Source organism: Bos indicus x Bos taurus, chromosome 16, assembly GCF_003369695.1.
Source record: "Bos indicus x Bos taurus breed Angus x Brahman F1 hybrid chromosome 16, Bos_hybrid_MaternalHap_v2.0, whole genome shotgun sequence".
In the NCBI taxonomy this organism is placed as follows: Eukaryota; Metazoa; Chordata; class Mammalia; order Artiodactyla; family Bovidae; genus Bos; species Bos indicus x Bos taurus.
The window spans coordinates 63,419,224-63,433,879 of NC_040091.1; the positions used below are offsets into that span (position 1 = coordinate 63,419,224).

Consider the following 14,656-nt stretch of genomic DNA (forward strand, 5'->3'; position numbering starts at 1 on the left):
ATTTATAACAATATACTCGAAGAAGATGAGCTCATTTGGCGAGATGGTGAGTTCAGGTATAAAATATAAAGCTGTAAGTCGTGGAGGACATTACGTTTGTGTAGCAGTCAAGGACAGAAGCTTGGAAGAAAGAGGCAAGCTGGGGATATAATTTGGGATTCATCCTAGTGCACTGTAGATATTTCAGAAGTGTTTGAATGTGTTATTAAGTGGTGCTTGAACTGACTGCTGTCTTTAAAGAGCGAGTGAGGGGCACGGCAGGGCAGCAAATACTCATGGGGATTTCCACAAGTCCTTAGTGTTCTAGTGCCTTCGTCTTAGGGATCCGTCAAGGATTCTTACCCCAAACAACCCGAGGGAGTGTCTACCAGAGATCCATATGGTGGTGTCGTGTCTGGCTCTTACTGTCTTCAGATCAGAATGCTTTAAAATCATGATGACGGATAACTGCTGACATTTATTGACTTGTTATATGCCCATATAATCCTGGGCACATAAAAAGAGTAACCTCTTGATCTCAGTAACTCTATGAAATAAACATTATTCTCATCCTTCTCTTACAGGTAAGGCACAGGTTAGGTTACATCTGTAAGTCACAGGCAGCCTGGCCTCAGAGTCCATGTTCTTTTTTTTTTTCAATTGCAGTATAATTGCTTCACAGTGTTAGGTTAGTTTCACTGCATGCAAAGTGAATCTGCCATATGTATACACCCGTGTTCTTCTTAACCACTACACTTGGCTTCTTCTTGAAACACACATTTCACTTCAGGAAAGGGTCCTACAGATGTCCTCAGAAATTGTCGGGGACTTTCTTTTTATGTCCAGTTAATGCTCTGCTACTGCTGCTGCTAAGTCGGTTCATTCGTGTCCGACTCTGTGCAACCCCATAGTGGGCAGCCCACCAGGCTCCGCCGTCCCTGGGATCGCCAGGCAAGAACACTGGAGTGGGTTGCCATTTCTTTCTCCAGTGCATGAAAGTGGAAAGTGAAAATGAAGTCGCTCAGTCGTGTCTGACTCTTTGCGACCCCATGGACTGCAGCCTACCAGGCTCCTCCGTCCATGGGATTCTCCAGGCAAGAGTACTGGAGTGGGTGCCATTGCCTTCTCCAGTTAATGCTCTAGCCCCAGTTAAATAAAGCTACCTTTTTTGGTCAGAATTTTTCTTCATAACTAAAAACACAGCCATTACTTAATCTTGCTCAGTTCCTCAATTTACAGTTGTGCTTGGTAAACTCAGAAACATTCAGAGGTTGCTGTTAATTCTCCGTGAACATCCTTTCTCTGTGTCCAGTCAGCGCTTTCTAGTTGTTTCTTCTTTTGAGTGTCTCTTCTCTTCCCCAGGTGTAAATGTAACGGACATGCAAGCGAGTGTGTAAAGAACGAGTTTGACAAGCTGGTGTGTAATTGCAAACATAATACTTATGGTGTGGACTGTGAAAAGTGCCTTCCTTTCTTCAACGACCGGCCGTGGAGGAGGGCGACCGCCGAGAGTGCCAGCGAGTGCCAGCGTGAGTGCCCCGGGCTTCCATCTGCTGAGCTGTCTCTAGGACTTCAGGGGGCGGGGGGCGTGGGTGACTTCCTTTGATTCTTCCTTGAGAGGAAGAGCCTGCAAGGCAGTGCTTCTTCCATAATTTGAGTGTGTAGATATATATATATATAACCTGCATGCACGTCAGAGAAGAATTGTAGATGTGTGGAATTGGCCATAAACATAAACTTGCAGGTTTTCTATTTCCTTGAGGAGCATACCTAACAGAATGGGAGCAGCATGTTCAAGGTCTGGCCTTTCCTTAGTTCTAAATACTGGGCCAGTGTTGAGTTCAGTTCAGTTGCTCGGCTGTGTCCGGCTCTCTGCGACCCCATGAATCACAGCACGCCAGGCCTCCCTGTCCATCACCAACTCCCGGAGTTCACTCAAACTCACGTCCATCCAGTCAGTGATGCCATCCAGCCATCTCATCCTCTGTCGTCCCCTTCTCCTCCTGCCCCCAGTCCCTCCCAGCATCAGGGTCTTTTCCAATGAGTCAACTCTTCACGTGAGGTGGCCAAAGTACTGGAGTTTCAGCTTTAGCATCAGTCTTTCCAATGAACACCCAGGACTGATCTTCAGAATGAACTGGTTGGCTGTGTAGCCTACACTAAAATATGGTTTTTCTAGTCTTTTCTTTGTTGCTCTTTAAAATATTCTTCTTCCTTCCAATTCTTATTTCTTCAGACAACCATGGTTGTTGATTAACGTTAGTCAGGTGTGATAAGTAGCAAACTAAGACTCCCATTCAAAAGATTGTTTATCAAAATTATTTTTTCTTTATCTCTCTAGAGAGCGAAATACAGAGAAACTTTTGTACTGCCCTTGTGCCTAGGCGAGAGGCTTTGAGAGGAAGAGTAGATCCTAGTACTCTTAGGAAGAGAGAAAATGAAAAAAGATTATACATTGTGACTGTAGATACTTGTTCTTAAAATATGGTTGTGCCCTGTAGGGGCTATAGCTGCTTAACAGGTGACCCATTTGGTACCGCGGCTTCCCAGTAGATAGAGGCATCTAGTGCGTCTAGGTTTCCCTTCTAGTGGATTTACTTTCTAGTGCATCTAGATTTCCTGCTTCCTTTTACAGAGGTACGTATCGTACCCAGTATGGCTCAGATCACCCCAGTCTCTGTATGCAAGTAATCTGGCATTTTGAAATACATTAGTGGCTAATGTATTTGAATTGTCTGAGCCCTAAAATGGTAAACTGAAACCTGAGTATGAACTGATCCTTGTGCTTGGACTTGGTATTAAAATGAAGGATAAAGACTCTGAAAAATTGTAATTTGACTTGGCTTTTACTTGATGCTAAAGCTGAAACTCCAGTACTTTGGCCACCTCATGCGAAGAGTTGACTCATTGGAAAAGACTCTGATGCTGGGAGGGATTGGGGGCAGGAGGAGAAGGGGACAACAGAGGATGAGATGGCTGGATGGACAGGGAGGCCTGGCGTGCTGCAATTCATGGGATCTCAAAGAGTTGGACACGACTGAGCGACTGAACTGATACTACTATCTGGAGGTTCCTAAGTACAGGAATTAGTTATATTTTAAAGTGAAAGTTACTCTGTTGTGTCCGACTCTTTGCGACCCCCTGGACTATACATGCCAGAATACTGGAGTGGGTACCTTTCCCTTCTCCAGGGTATCTTCCCAACCCAGGAATTGAACCAGGTTCTCCTATATTGCAGTCAGATTCTTTACCAACTAAGCTATGATGGTACCATTTTTGATAAGGATGGACATTTCCTTGTAAGCTGATAACCTGACTATAAACACTTTATTGACAGACATACTTTTTTCGTTTTTTTTTAAATGAGAAATGTATCTGGTAGTCATTCAACTACCTACCACCTGTCACAGCTCAGAGGTAAAGGATCTGCCTGCAATGCAGGAGATACGGGTTCAATCCCTGGGTCGGGAAGATCCCCTGGAGGAGGAAATGGCAACCCACCCCAGTATTCTTGCCGGGGAAACCCCGTGGACAGAGGAACTACAGTCCATGGGGTTGCAAGAGTTGGACATGACTTAGCATCTAAACCACCACCATCTGTCACAGAGATGTGGGGGTTACAGTTTGGTTTGAGTCTTCTAAAATGCTGTTTGTAAAGAAACATGCATCTGACTTAACGTTTTGGCCAACAGCCTGTGACTGCAATGGCCGATCTCAGGAATGCTACTTTGACCCTGAACTATACCGTTCCACGGGCCATGGTGGCCACTGTACCAACTGCCAGGACAACACAGACGGTGCCAAGTGTGAGAGGTGCCGGGAGAATTTCTTCCGCCTTGGGAACAGGGAAGCCTGCTCTCCCTGCCACTGTAGTCCTGTTGGTAAGTGACAGCCTGATGGGTTGGGAGACAAAATAAGCAATTCCTGTATCCCCAGGAAATAAAGCTTTGTTTCCTTAGGATTCTCACAGGTTAAATGCAGAGAGTGAATATTGTTATAACGTGTGAATGATTTGGCATCAGCCTCAACTCTTTAACCAGGTGGAGCGTTTAGGTGATTTTCCGATGTGTATAAAACTGGGGTTGGCCTGAGTAATGGTTTTATAAATAATTAGCAATAGGATCATTGAGACCGTTTGAACTTTGACTGTAAAAGGTTGGTTAGCTGCTCCGTGAGTTCTTCCTTGTTAATGATTTTGTTTAGTCTGACCTCTTTGGAGGGCTAAACTCCTGCAGCATGTTGCTGTGTGTTCAGAGGAGCTGAGAGCTCTTAGTCTGTTCTACTTTTCCAGGAGTTTGAACTTTATTTGCTGTTCCTGCCTGTGTATACTTAAATTCTAGACACAGGCCCTAAGGAGCCTGTGCTTGTCCACAGTGACTGATTTTGCTTGCAGTTTATCATGGGTACAGAGTTATTTGTTAGTATTTTTCAATAATTATGAGTAGATTCATCTTAGGGTGTTTGTCTGAAAAGTTTAAATGTCATAGTTTAAAGGGATATGGTTTTGAGGGAGTTCTGTTTTAAAATTTGATCTTTATTCTCTTGGTTACCATCTAGACCCTGAACACCAATCTACATACTGAATTTCAAGCATTGTTTTTAGTTACCAGTTTTCTTTCTTTGAGACATTAGTTTTACTTTCCTATCTGGTGGTTGACGTTGAGTGCTTTGTATTTCAGGTTCCCTCAGTACACAGTGTGATAGCTATGGCAGATGTAGCTGTAAGCCGGGAGTGATGGGGGACAAGTGTGACCGTTGCCAGCCTGGGTACCATTCTCTCACTGAGGCTGGGTGCAGGTAAGATTTTTTAAGGGGGTGGAATCCAGTTGTAGCTGACTCTTAGTAATAGATCTTGTAGCTTATCTGCAGCCATATAAACATTTTCCCCCTGTAATAATTATCACCAAGATTTAAGGCTTCTAGCTTAAAGGATGGTTTTGTACAGAGATGAAGCAATTTTTAATGTCTAAATGTGATGGGTGTCCTTGACTGAAATAAAATCCAAATACAAAGATGAGTTTAGGATTCATTTTGCTTTTTTATGTATTTCTTTCTTTTTTAAAAAAAAAATTTGTTAACATGTAAAACAAAAGACTGACTTGGAGCAAAATTTCTTTATCCTCTTATTTCATCGTTTCACAGGCCATGCTCTTGCAATCCTTCTGGCAGCATAGATGAATGTAATATTGAAACAGGAAGATGTGTTTGCAAAGACAATGTCGAAGGCTTCAATTGTGAGAGGTAGCTCATTCTTTCTCTGGCTGTGTTGTGTCTTCTCTCATATTTCAGATACAAAAAATACCTGGTTGTATCTTAATCTCTTTCAGATGCAAACCTGGATTTTTTAATCTGGAATCATCTAACCCTAGAGGGTGCACCCCCTGCTTCTGCTTTGGGCATTCTTCCGTGTGCACAAATGCCGTTGGCTACAGCGTTTATTCTATAACCTCCACCTTTGAGACTGGTAAAGTAGACCTTTCCTTTAGTCCCCTAGAACGTGGAGCCTAGGCTTACAGTATTAAAAAAGTCAGTAACTCTTAAGATTTTTTGAGACTATCAACACTTTTTCTTTTAATGTATGTGATTTTTGTTTGGCTTTTAATTTAATGAAAACATATACAGATGGTTTTAGAATTTACCTGGGAGTATAAATGTTATATAAAATAAAAATACTGCTTCAGAGGTATAGCATATATAGGTACTGTTACAGCCTCCATTTACTCAAAAACTTTGATTGATGACTTTCTGTACATTTTGTGGAATATAGAGGACCTGAATTCAGGATGTTTGTGTTTTCATCCTCCGCTTGTAGATGAGGATGGGTGGCGTGCAGAACAAAGGGATGGCTCTGAAGCATCATTTGAGTGGTCCTCTGAGAGGCAGGATATTGCCGTCATCTCAGACAGCTACTTTCCTCGGTACTTCATTGCCCCTGGTAAGTAAGGCTAGGAAGCCGTGTGGTGTGGTGTGTGATGGTGTTTATTCCTGACCTCACGTTCTTGCTCACCATTGTGTCTGCCTTCCAGCAAAGTTCTTGGGCAAGCAGGTGTTGAGTTATGGTCAGAATTTCTCCTTCTCCTTCCGCGTGGACAGGCGAGACACTCGCCTCTCGGCAGAAGACCTGGTGCTTGAAGGAGCTGGCATGAGAGTGTCTGTGCCCTTGATTGCTCAGGGCAATTCCTATCCAAGTGAGACCACTGTCAAATATGTCTTCAGGTAAGACAGTTCGGTTTATAAAATCTGACTTGACCAGAATTATAAAAGTGGCTTCTTTATCTAAGCGCCTCAGGCCTCAAGGTGTGTATTAAAGAAAAACTTTGGGGTTCTCGATGTGACTTTGTAAAAGGGAACTTTCCCCTTGATTACCTGTACCTTTTCCAGTGGTATGGTCAAACCAACAGACTAATCTCTGACGTGGTTAGACCAGCAGAGCAGTGCATTGTGGGTGGCATGGATGACTAAGAAATACTTTCTCAGCACCCAGAATTGTCCTTACAGAGGTTAACGTGCCCCTTCCTTTTTCTCTAGGCTCCATGAAGCGACAGATTACCCTTGGAGGCCTACTCTTACCCCTTTCGAATTTCAGAAACTCCTGAACAATTTGACCTCTATCAAGATTCGTGGGACATACAGTGAGAGAAGTAAGTTATGATGTAATTAAGACAATCAATCAAAATGATGATTAGGAAAAAGGATCCATAATCAAAAGGTTATCTCTAAAGTCCTGATTATAAACCTGATCCTAAAGAAGTGATATAATAAACTTCCTCATCATACATGAATTGTGTATAAAAATAATGCATTTTGAAACGTCTCTTGAGGACCTGGAGAAAATTAGACAAAAATTAGTAAATGATGTTGTCTTATAATGGGTAAGCCTATTGAGGTTACATTATACATATAATTAGATTTTTCTAAGAATCCCAATATAATTCTACTGGCTCACATTATATAACCTCCATTTCTTTTTTACTTCTTCCTCTGTAATTATCAAGCCCTTTTAACTAAATCAATTATCAAGCCCTTTTAGTTAAAATTTACTGAATGAACATTTGTTACAATGTTAGATAAACAAAGCTGTTTTTAAGTGTGCCTTTAAATTGTTTTCCTAAAATTTTTTAGAATAAGGACCTATTTCTGTAGAAAGGTAGAGCTTGCTGGGGGAGAGGAATCAGAGCATTGGAGTGGCATTGGCAGTGGCATCAGCAGCTTGGCTGTGTTGATTTTTGAGGTGCCTGCATGAATATCCAAATGAAAATGTCTTATAAGTAGTTAGAAATATGGATGGGTCTTAGTTGGGACTGGAGATTTAGAATCAGAGTTGTCAAAATATGGGCAATCATTTTTAAACTTGGAAATATGACAAAAAATGTAAGAAGAGAAAAGAAGCAATCCTGGAAACATGGTTATTTAAGGACCATGATCTGAGACTCAAGAGAAAAAAAGAATTTTAAGGAAGAGGAATAGTTAACAGATTGAGAAAGACAGTACAATTGGATTTTGTTATTTGGCAACTAAAGAATCATTGGTGACTCTTTATTTTAAGAGAAGTGTTGAAACAAGTTAGATTGCAGTGAATTAATTAAATCACAAGTACATTTGAAGATGGAGTTGGAAGCACTTTAACAGTGGAGATGTCTTTCATGATCTAATGTTGAAAAAACCCATAAATATATTAAAAGTTAAACTAAGTTCAAAGCAAAAATAAGAGATGTCCTTTAGCCTCAGGTTGTCAGTTTCTGTATAAACAAGTGATATTTCATAACATGGGGAGATTGAGTTAAAAGATAAGACTGTAAGAGATAGGAGTGGAATGAAAATTAAAGGGAAACGTGCTGGTATAATAAAAACTTGGCCCTTCCATACGATGTTCCTTTTGAGCCTGTCACATGCACTGTTAGGCTGGATAAACCTTTGAGGTAAACCAATATAAGGATTTCTCTATTTTTATTTTCTTTTGAAAACAAGAAAGTGTTATGATACATGGCGTAATGGCATAATGGCTTTGGAATAATTATGTTTGTCAAAGTAGCCCTGATTATTCGAACTTGTTTAATTATTTTTGCTATTTTATGCAGGGCAAAAAATACAGTTGCATGGTCCTTATTGACAGGTGCTTTCCCTGCTTTCTAAGCCTTAAACTCTATGATCAGTGCCTGCTTTTGTGGCAAAAGAACAAAAACATGGCTTCGTGGCTGTGGCCTTAAACTCCTCCTGTTCCCACGTTCTTCCTTCTGTCTTTTCTTGCCCCAGATCATTGCCCAGTGCTTTTCGTTTTTCACATTGGTGATTGGGTGCATGTGCTAAGTCACTTCAGTCATGTCCAACTCTTTGTGACTCCATGGACTATAACCCGCCAGGCTCCTCTGTCCATGGGATTTCCCAGGCGAGAATACTGGAATGGGTTATTGTTTCCTTCTCCAGGGGATCTGATTGGGAGAACTGTAAAATTGAAATCTCTGTGTGCGTGTATGTGTGTATAAGTGTGTGTGTGTGTGTGTTTAAAAAATAAAAGTTTGGTATACTGCCATTCCAGATACCTAGCACCAGGTACCTGGAGAAGGCAATGGCACCCCACTCCTATACTCTTGCCTGGAAAATCCCGTGGACGGAGGAGCCTGGTAGGCTGTAGTACATGGGGTCGCTAAGAGTCAGAAACGACTGAGCGACTTCACTTTCACTTTTCACTTTCATGCATTGGAGAAGGAAATGGCAACCCACTCCAGTGTTCTTGCCTGGAGGCTCCCAGGGATGGGGGAGCCTGGTGAGCTGCCATCTGTGGGGTCGCACAGAGTCGGACACGACTGAAGTGACTTCGCAGCAGCAGCATCAGGTACCACATGATTGCTCTAAGTACTGTTTTCTAGTTATCTTCTCCAGTAGATAAATTAAACTAATGGTTGGCTGTCTCTGAAATTTTGAGTCTGGTTATCCTTTAGTGCTGATGACTTTTCATGAAGTTTTGGAAAACAGAAGCCAGTCCAGCGATCCTCTTTCCCCCAACCACACACAGGTGCTGGCTATTTGGATGATGTCACCCTGGCAAGCGCTCATCCTGGGCCCGGGGTCCCCGCAACTTGGGTGGAGTCCTGCACGTGTCCCGTGGGATACGGAGGGCAGTTTTGTGAGGTGTGCCTCTCGGGTTACCGAAGAGAAACGCCGAGCCTCGGCCCGTACAGTCCCTGTGTGCTCTGCACCTGCAATGGGCACAGCGAGACCTGCGACCCTGAGTCAGGTGAGAGGACGACCTTTGGGGACGGCTAGACCTAAGCTCTCTTCAGCAGGCGGCTCAGAAACGCCCGCTGTCTTGTTTGCTTGGACACTCGCCTGTCTTCTCACACCTTCTCTCCAAATAGGTGTTTGTAACTGCAGAGACAACACGGCCGGGCCCAACTGTGAGAAATGCAGCGATGGCTACTATGGCGATTCAACCGCAGGCACCTCCTTGGATTGCCAGCCCTGTCCGTGTCCTGGGGGCTCCAGCTGTGCTGTTGTCCCTAAGACACAGGAGGTGGTGTGCACCAACTGTCCTACCGGGACTACCGGTGAGTCGGCTCTACCCACAGGAGCACTTGGGAAAGAAGAGCTTTGGAAGTTTTTAGGATTTTCTGGTTTGGTTCCGTGACTAGTTTTCCCAGCAGCAAAAGTTTTGTCGGAAACAGGTTTATTATGGATTCATAAAATGCATATCTGATATTAATAATAGCTGACATAATATTTATGGCCAAGTGCTTTTCTAAGCACTTTAACATATGCGGCCTCATTCATGCTCACAGCCCTCCGAGATAGCTTCTTGTATTATCCTCAGGTTGTTTGTTGCTGTTTAGTCGCCAAGTTGTGTCCAACTCTTTTGTGAATCCATGGACCGTAGCCCACCAGGCTCCTCTGTCCGTGGGATTCTCCAGGCAAGAATACTGGAATGGGTTGCTGTTTCCTCCTCCAGGGGATCTTCCTGACCTAAGGCTCCAACTCGAGTCTCCTGCGTTGGCAGGCAGATTCTTTACCCCTCAGCCAATATTTATTTGGTCGCATCGGGTCCTCATTTCCCTGACTAGGGATCCAGTCCACGTCCTTGGCATTGCAAGGCAGGTTTTTAACCACTGGACCACCGGGGAAGTCCATCCTCAGGTTACAGCTAACAACAGAGGCACAATTAAGTTACCTGTCCAAAGATGGATGGCTGGACATTGAAGGAGCTGGAATTTCAGCCTAGGCATTCAGGTGCCAACGATGATGATTTACTACAAGATACTCTTTCTTATAAGATGTGATTCAAAACTTGATTTTCAGTTTGTGAGGCCGCCCGGGGATTCTTGATGTAAAGTGGCATTTTTAAAATTCTTAAAATTTTTTCTCTAAATCGTTGTTTCAAATATATCAGAGCCCATCACATTTAGTTAGGAATAAAATATTTTTATAGCTTTGGATACACCTCTGTTCCCATTCTCTGCGTTTCTTTCTTTTTGATAAGAACACTGAAGTAGATATTTGCTGGTGGCTCCAGGAGCTGCCTGTGCTGGTTGACAGAGGAGCCTGGGGCTCACCGGTGACAGTGCCCCTGCTTCCACTGACTGGAGCCTCTGTGTAATAAGAGAGGTTCTGGCCAGCCGGCCAGCCTTTGACTCCACTATAAGCTCTTTGTTCAAAAAACATTGCTACAGAGCGTGAACATAAACAGAACAACCGAAACACTGAGCTCATAATCTGCATCTCTCTTGTCTCATCAAAAACACTCTAATTATTGGGAAACATTAAAACACTCCACCTTCCTTCCATTCCTCCCCCTGACCCCACACCGAGCGCCAGGCAGTGCCACACAGGGAGAGCCAGTCATTTGCTTAAGGCAGTTGAGGAAATGAGGAGTAGAAGTTAGTATAGAATTTCATATTTTTAACTTTTCTTTTTTTTTTGTTTAATAAAAAACCAAAACAGTGGCCCAGTAGAGTCTCTCACAAATAGACTTCTCCAGCCTCGTTCCCCACCACCTGCCTCTGCACTGGCACCCTCTTCCCAAGCCCCCCTGGGCTTGTCTTCCCACAGGTGCACCCTACTCGCCCGCCATGAAGTATTGCTCATGAACTAGAATGCTCACCCAACTCTCTTATCCAGATCTCACTTTTCTTAGCCAGCTCCTAACTGTTCTGTGGGTTGAGTTGAATCGTTACTTCCCCAGAATGGTTTTCCTCAGTAAAGCCTCTCTCTGCACCTGCCCCAGGTTCTTAGGACCCTTTACTCTGCTGGCACAGAGTTTAGTAAGTATCTCACGTGTCTCCATGCAGAAGCATTTAACAGAGCATTTTGATAAGAGATCCCTCTGCTCGTTGTTCTTTCACTGGTCAGTGAACTGAACAGTTAAGCATCGTGGAGTCATTCTCATGTCTATACTAAATAGTACAGACGGTGAAGTAAAAGTATTGGGGATGCTTATAGAAAGATGGAATATCATATAGGAGATTTTAGAAAATGTTGTATTAGTCACTGATTAAATGCTTCTCACAGAATGTTTGTGAAATATACAGCTGACCCCTGAACTGTATGGGTTCAGGGTTCAAATCACAGGTTTGAACTGCGTGGGTCCACTTAATGCAGATTTTTTTCAGTAGTAAATACTGCAGTACGACAGTCTGTGGTTGGCTGGATCCATGGACGTGGAATTGTGAATGCAGAGGAACCACATAAGGTGGGGGCTGGAATTTCAGAACTCATTTGTGGATTTCTGACTGTGCAGGGCAGCAGTCAACACCCCCCCCCCCGCCCCCGCAACTCCTTGCATTGTTCAAGGGTCAACTGCATTTGTTTTATGAAGTATCACCTGGATTGAAGTAAATGATCTATAGCAATTCTTGAGGATGTTAATTAGGATATAGAAGTCTGCATGAAACCAGGACAAAACCTGTAAAAAAACCACAATATTATCACTCTTTATTTTCCTACATTCTGCTTTGCTTTTTATAGCGCTTTTTAGCTGCTTGATATTTTTATGTGTATTCATTTGTTTGTTGCTTATCTCCTCCTTCCTTCCCCAGAATTAAGGTCCTTGAAGCAGGGACTTTGCTCTGTTTTATTCACCTTTGTATCCCTAACACCCAAAATAGTGTTTGGCACATGTGTTTGTTGAATGAATGCGAGTATCTATTAAATAAATGAATAGAGGTTGCAGATGCAAAGTAAGACGTTCCTCATTTAGAAGACTGTTGAAGAATATGAATAACTGATGATAGTCACTGAGATCTTCGTGCATGATTCACTTCTGCATTTAATACTTAAAACGATCTTTTCAGGTAAATTAATAATACTAATCTTTTTTCAACAAAATTGAGTGCATGGCTTTGGGATTATGAAGATGAGTAAAGGAGGGTCCCTGCTCTCCAGGGTCTAAAAGTGGAGGGAAGCACAGAGATCATTTTCATACAGTGTGGTTAGTTCAGATAAAGAAACGCACTCAAGAATACTAAAGGAGAAAAAAGACACCTCTCCTGGTACGGGAAGGATAATAAGAGAAGTCTATAAATTGCCCAAGTCATGTAAGTAGTACAGTCTGGATTTGAACCTACATCCTAGACTCTGAAACTAAGGGGCAGGCTAGCTATAGCTTTGGAGGATATTTTGCAACGAGAGCTTTTATGGGCTACCATGTAGCTCTGTTTTGACTTTTCTAGCAGATTCGCTAAGAGTCGGACACGACTGAACGACTTCACTTTCACTTTTCACTTTCATGCATTGGAGAAGGAAATGGCAACCCACTCCAGTGTTTGTTCTTGCCTGGAGAATCCCAGGGACGGGGGAGCCTGGTGGGCTGCCGTCTGTGGGGTCGTACAGAGTCGGACACGACTGAAGTGACTTAGCATAGCATAGCATAGCAGATTTTTCAATTGAGTTTGATTCAGGACAGGTTTTAAGACACTTGAATGCGTCTTTTTGGCTGCGTCGGGTCTCAGTTGCGGCGCAGGGCGTCTTTCATTGCAGTGCACGGGTTTCTCCCTGGCTGCGGTGCATGGGCTAGATGGTTGCAGCACAGGGGCTTAGTTGTCCCATAGCATGTAGGATCTTAGTTCCCTGACCGGGGATCAAACCTGTGTCCCCTCCATTGGGAGGCAGATTCTTAACCACTGGACCACCAGGGAAGTCCCTAAGACATTTAAAATATGGATCATATCTAAACTAGCTAAAGTAACTGATGAAAAAGCAGAACTGAAGTACTGTCTTAATCCTATGCTGGAGAAGGATCTTGTTTCTGGAAACTGTTGTATTTACCTCAAAGGCAAAAGGGCCCCTAGCTTCCCATCCCCTTTTAACATCCTGTTTCTTCGCGTCCTGCCCCATCCCCAGCTAGATCTTCTGTTACCTCATCAGTGGTCTCTATTTGCCAGATGCAGTGGTAAGTTTTCTGTCCTTATCTGACCCGGAGTTTCAGCAACACTGGATACTGTTGACTACTCCCTTTGCTCCAGTTTCTCCTCTTGCCTTTTGTGACTCTTCCCTCTCCTTGGTTGTCTTCTCCCTTTCTTCTCTTCTTTTGGGTCTCCCTTTGATCACTTCTGTTTCTTAGCCTGGGGTTTTCTTGTCAACTTTATCTGTATTCTCTCCTTAGGTGAGCACCTCTCACCTTGAGGCTTCAAAAACCCCTCCTTGCCTACAGCTGGAAAATCCATGCCTTCAGCCCTGACCTTGCTCTCTCGAGGGCCAGCTACCTACTTGCTGTCTCTACCTGAATGGTGGGAAGGGAGCCTTCCATCGGCCCCTCCATATCTGTTCTCTGTGCTGCTCCACCCTGATGACACCTGTGTGTGTTACCTCACATGGCCACCTCCACTTGGTGGGAAGCACATAGGAGATCAGAGAGGAAAAGAGGATGAGGGCAGAGTATGTATTCCAAGGCCCCGTGTCTGAAGCGTCTCTCGGCTCTTGGCAGGTGACCTTCTCCAAACAGCTCTTTCTGATAAAGTTAGAAACTATTAGGTTCTGGTAACTGATCACCCCCTGAGGTCAAGGTTATGGACCTCTGCGTTACTATCCCAAGTACTACTGTACTTGAGATGTCACAGCAGTCTCCCCTGCCTTCTGTAGATGCTGTCTTTATTAACTCTGCTCCAGTGTTGCTAGTTTGAAGGTGCCAAATATTTTCTGTTGTGACTTTGAATCAGACAGCCAAAGGGATCTCAAATTTAAGCAAATCCAAGCTAGGTCTTTGATTGTCTTCAATTCTGACTCTGTTCTTTGAAGGTGCCAAATATTTTCTGTTTTGACTTTGAATCAGACAGCCAAAGCAATTTCACATTTAAGCAAATCCAAGCTAGGTCTTTGATTGTCTCCAATTCTGACTCTGTCCCTTCCCTGGTCTTTATCTCCATCCACCTATTTCCTCGAGCTAAAATCGTAGGCTTATCCTTGATTCTTCTTTCTTTCATTGCCCAGGAATCAGCCAGAAGGTGTTAGTCTCTCAAATCTGCCCACTCTTTACCACTTTCACTGGTAACCACCCTGTTCTACACCATCGTTGTCTCTTACCTGAGATAGCTTCCTAATTTGCCGCCATGCTTCACTCTGCTCTCCTACAACCCATTCCCCACACAGCAGCCAGAATAATACTTTTAAAATGTAAATCAGATCTTATCACTTAGAAACACCACCCCCACCCCCCAAATAGTATCTCACTGCACTTTAATTTAAACCCACT

The 14,656-nt window shown here is 43.3% G+C and overlaps 1 protein-coding gene across 1 annotated transcript in view; it reads left to right on the forward strand.

Annotated features, from left to right (window-relative positions):
• The window catches only part of LAMC1 (laminin subunit gamma 1), a 121,463-nt gene that overhangs the window by 82,452 nt on the left and 24,355 nt on the right, over window positions 1-14,656 (forward strand). The window contains exons 4-13 of the mRNA XM_027565527.1: window positions 1,342-1,508; window positions 3,672-3,860; window positions 4,659-4,776; window positions 5,122-5,220; window positions 5,307-5,443; window positions 5,792-5,914; window positions 6,006-6,195; window positions 6,508-6,620; window positions 8,993-9,214; window positions 9,336-9,524. Coding sequence (XP_027421328.1) covers window positions 1,342-1,508; window positions 3,672-3,860; window positions 4,659-4,776; window positions 5,122-5,220; window positions 5,307-5,443; window positions 5,792-5,914; window positions 6,006-6,195; window positions 6,508-6,620; window positions 8,993-9,214; window positions 9,336-9,524 — 1,547 coding nt within the window. The remainder of the gene's footprint in view (window positions 1-1,341; window positions 1,509-3,671; window positions 3,861-4,658; window positions 4,777-5,121; window positions 5,221-5,306; window positions 5,444-5,791; window positions 5,915-6,005; window positions 6,196-6,507; window positions 6,621-8,992; window positions 9,215-9,335; window positions 9,525-14,656) is intronic.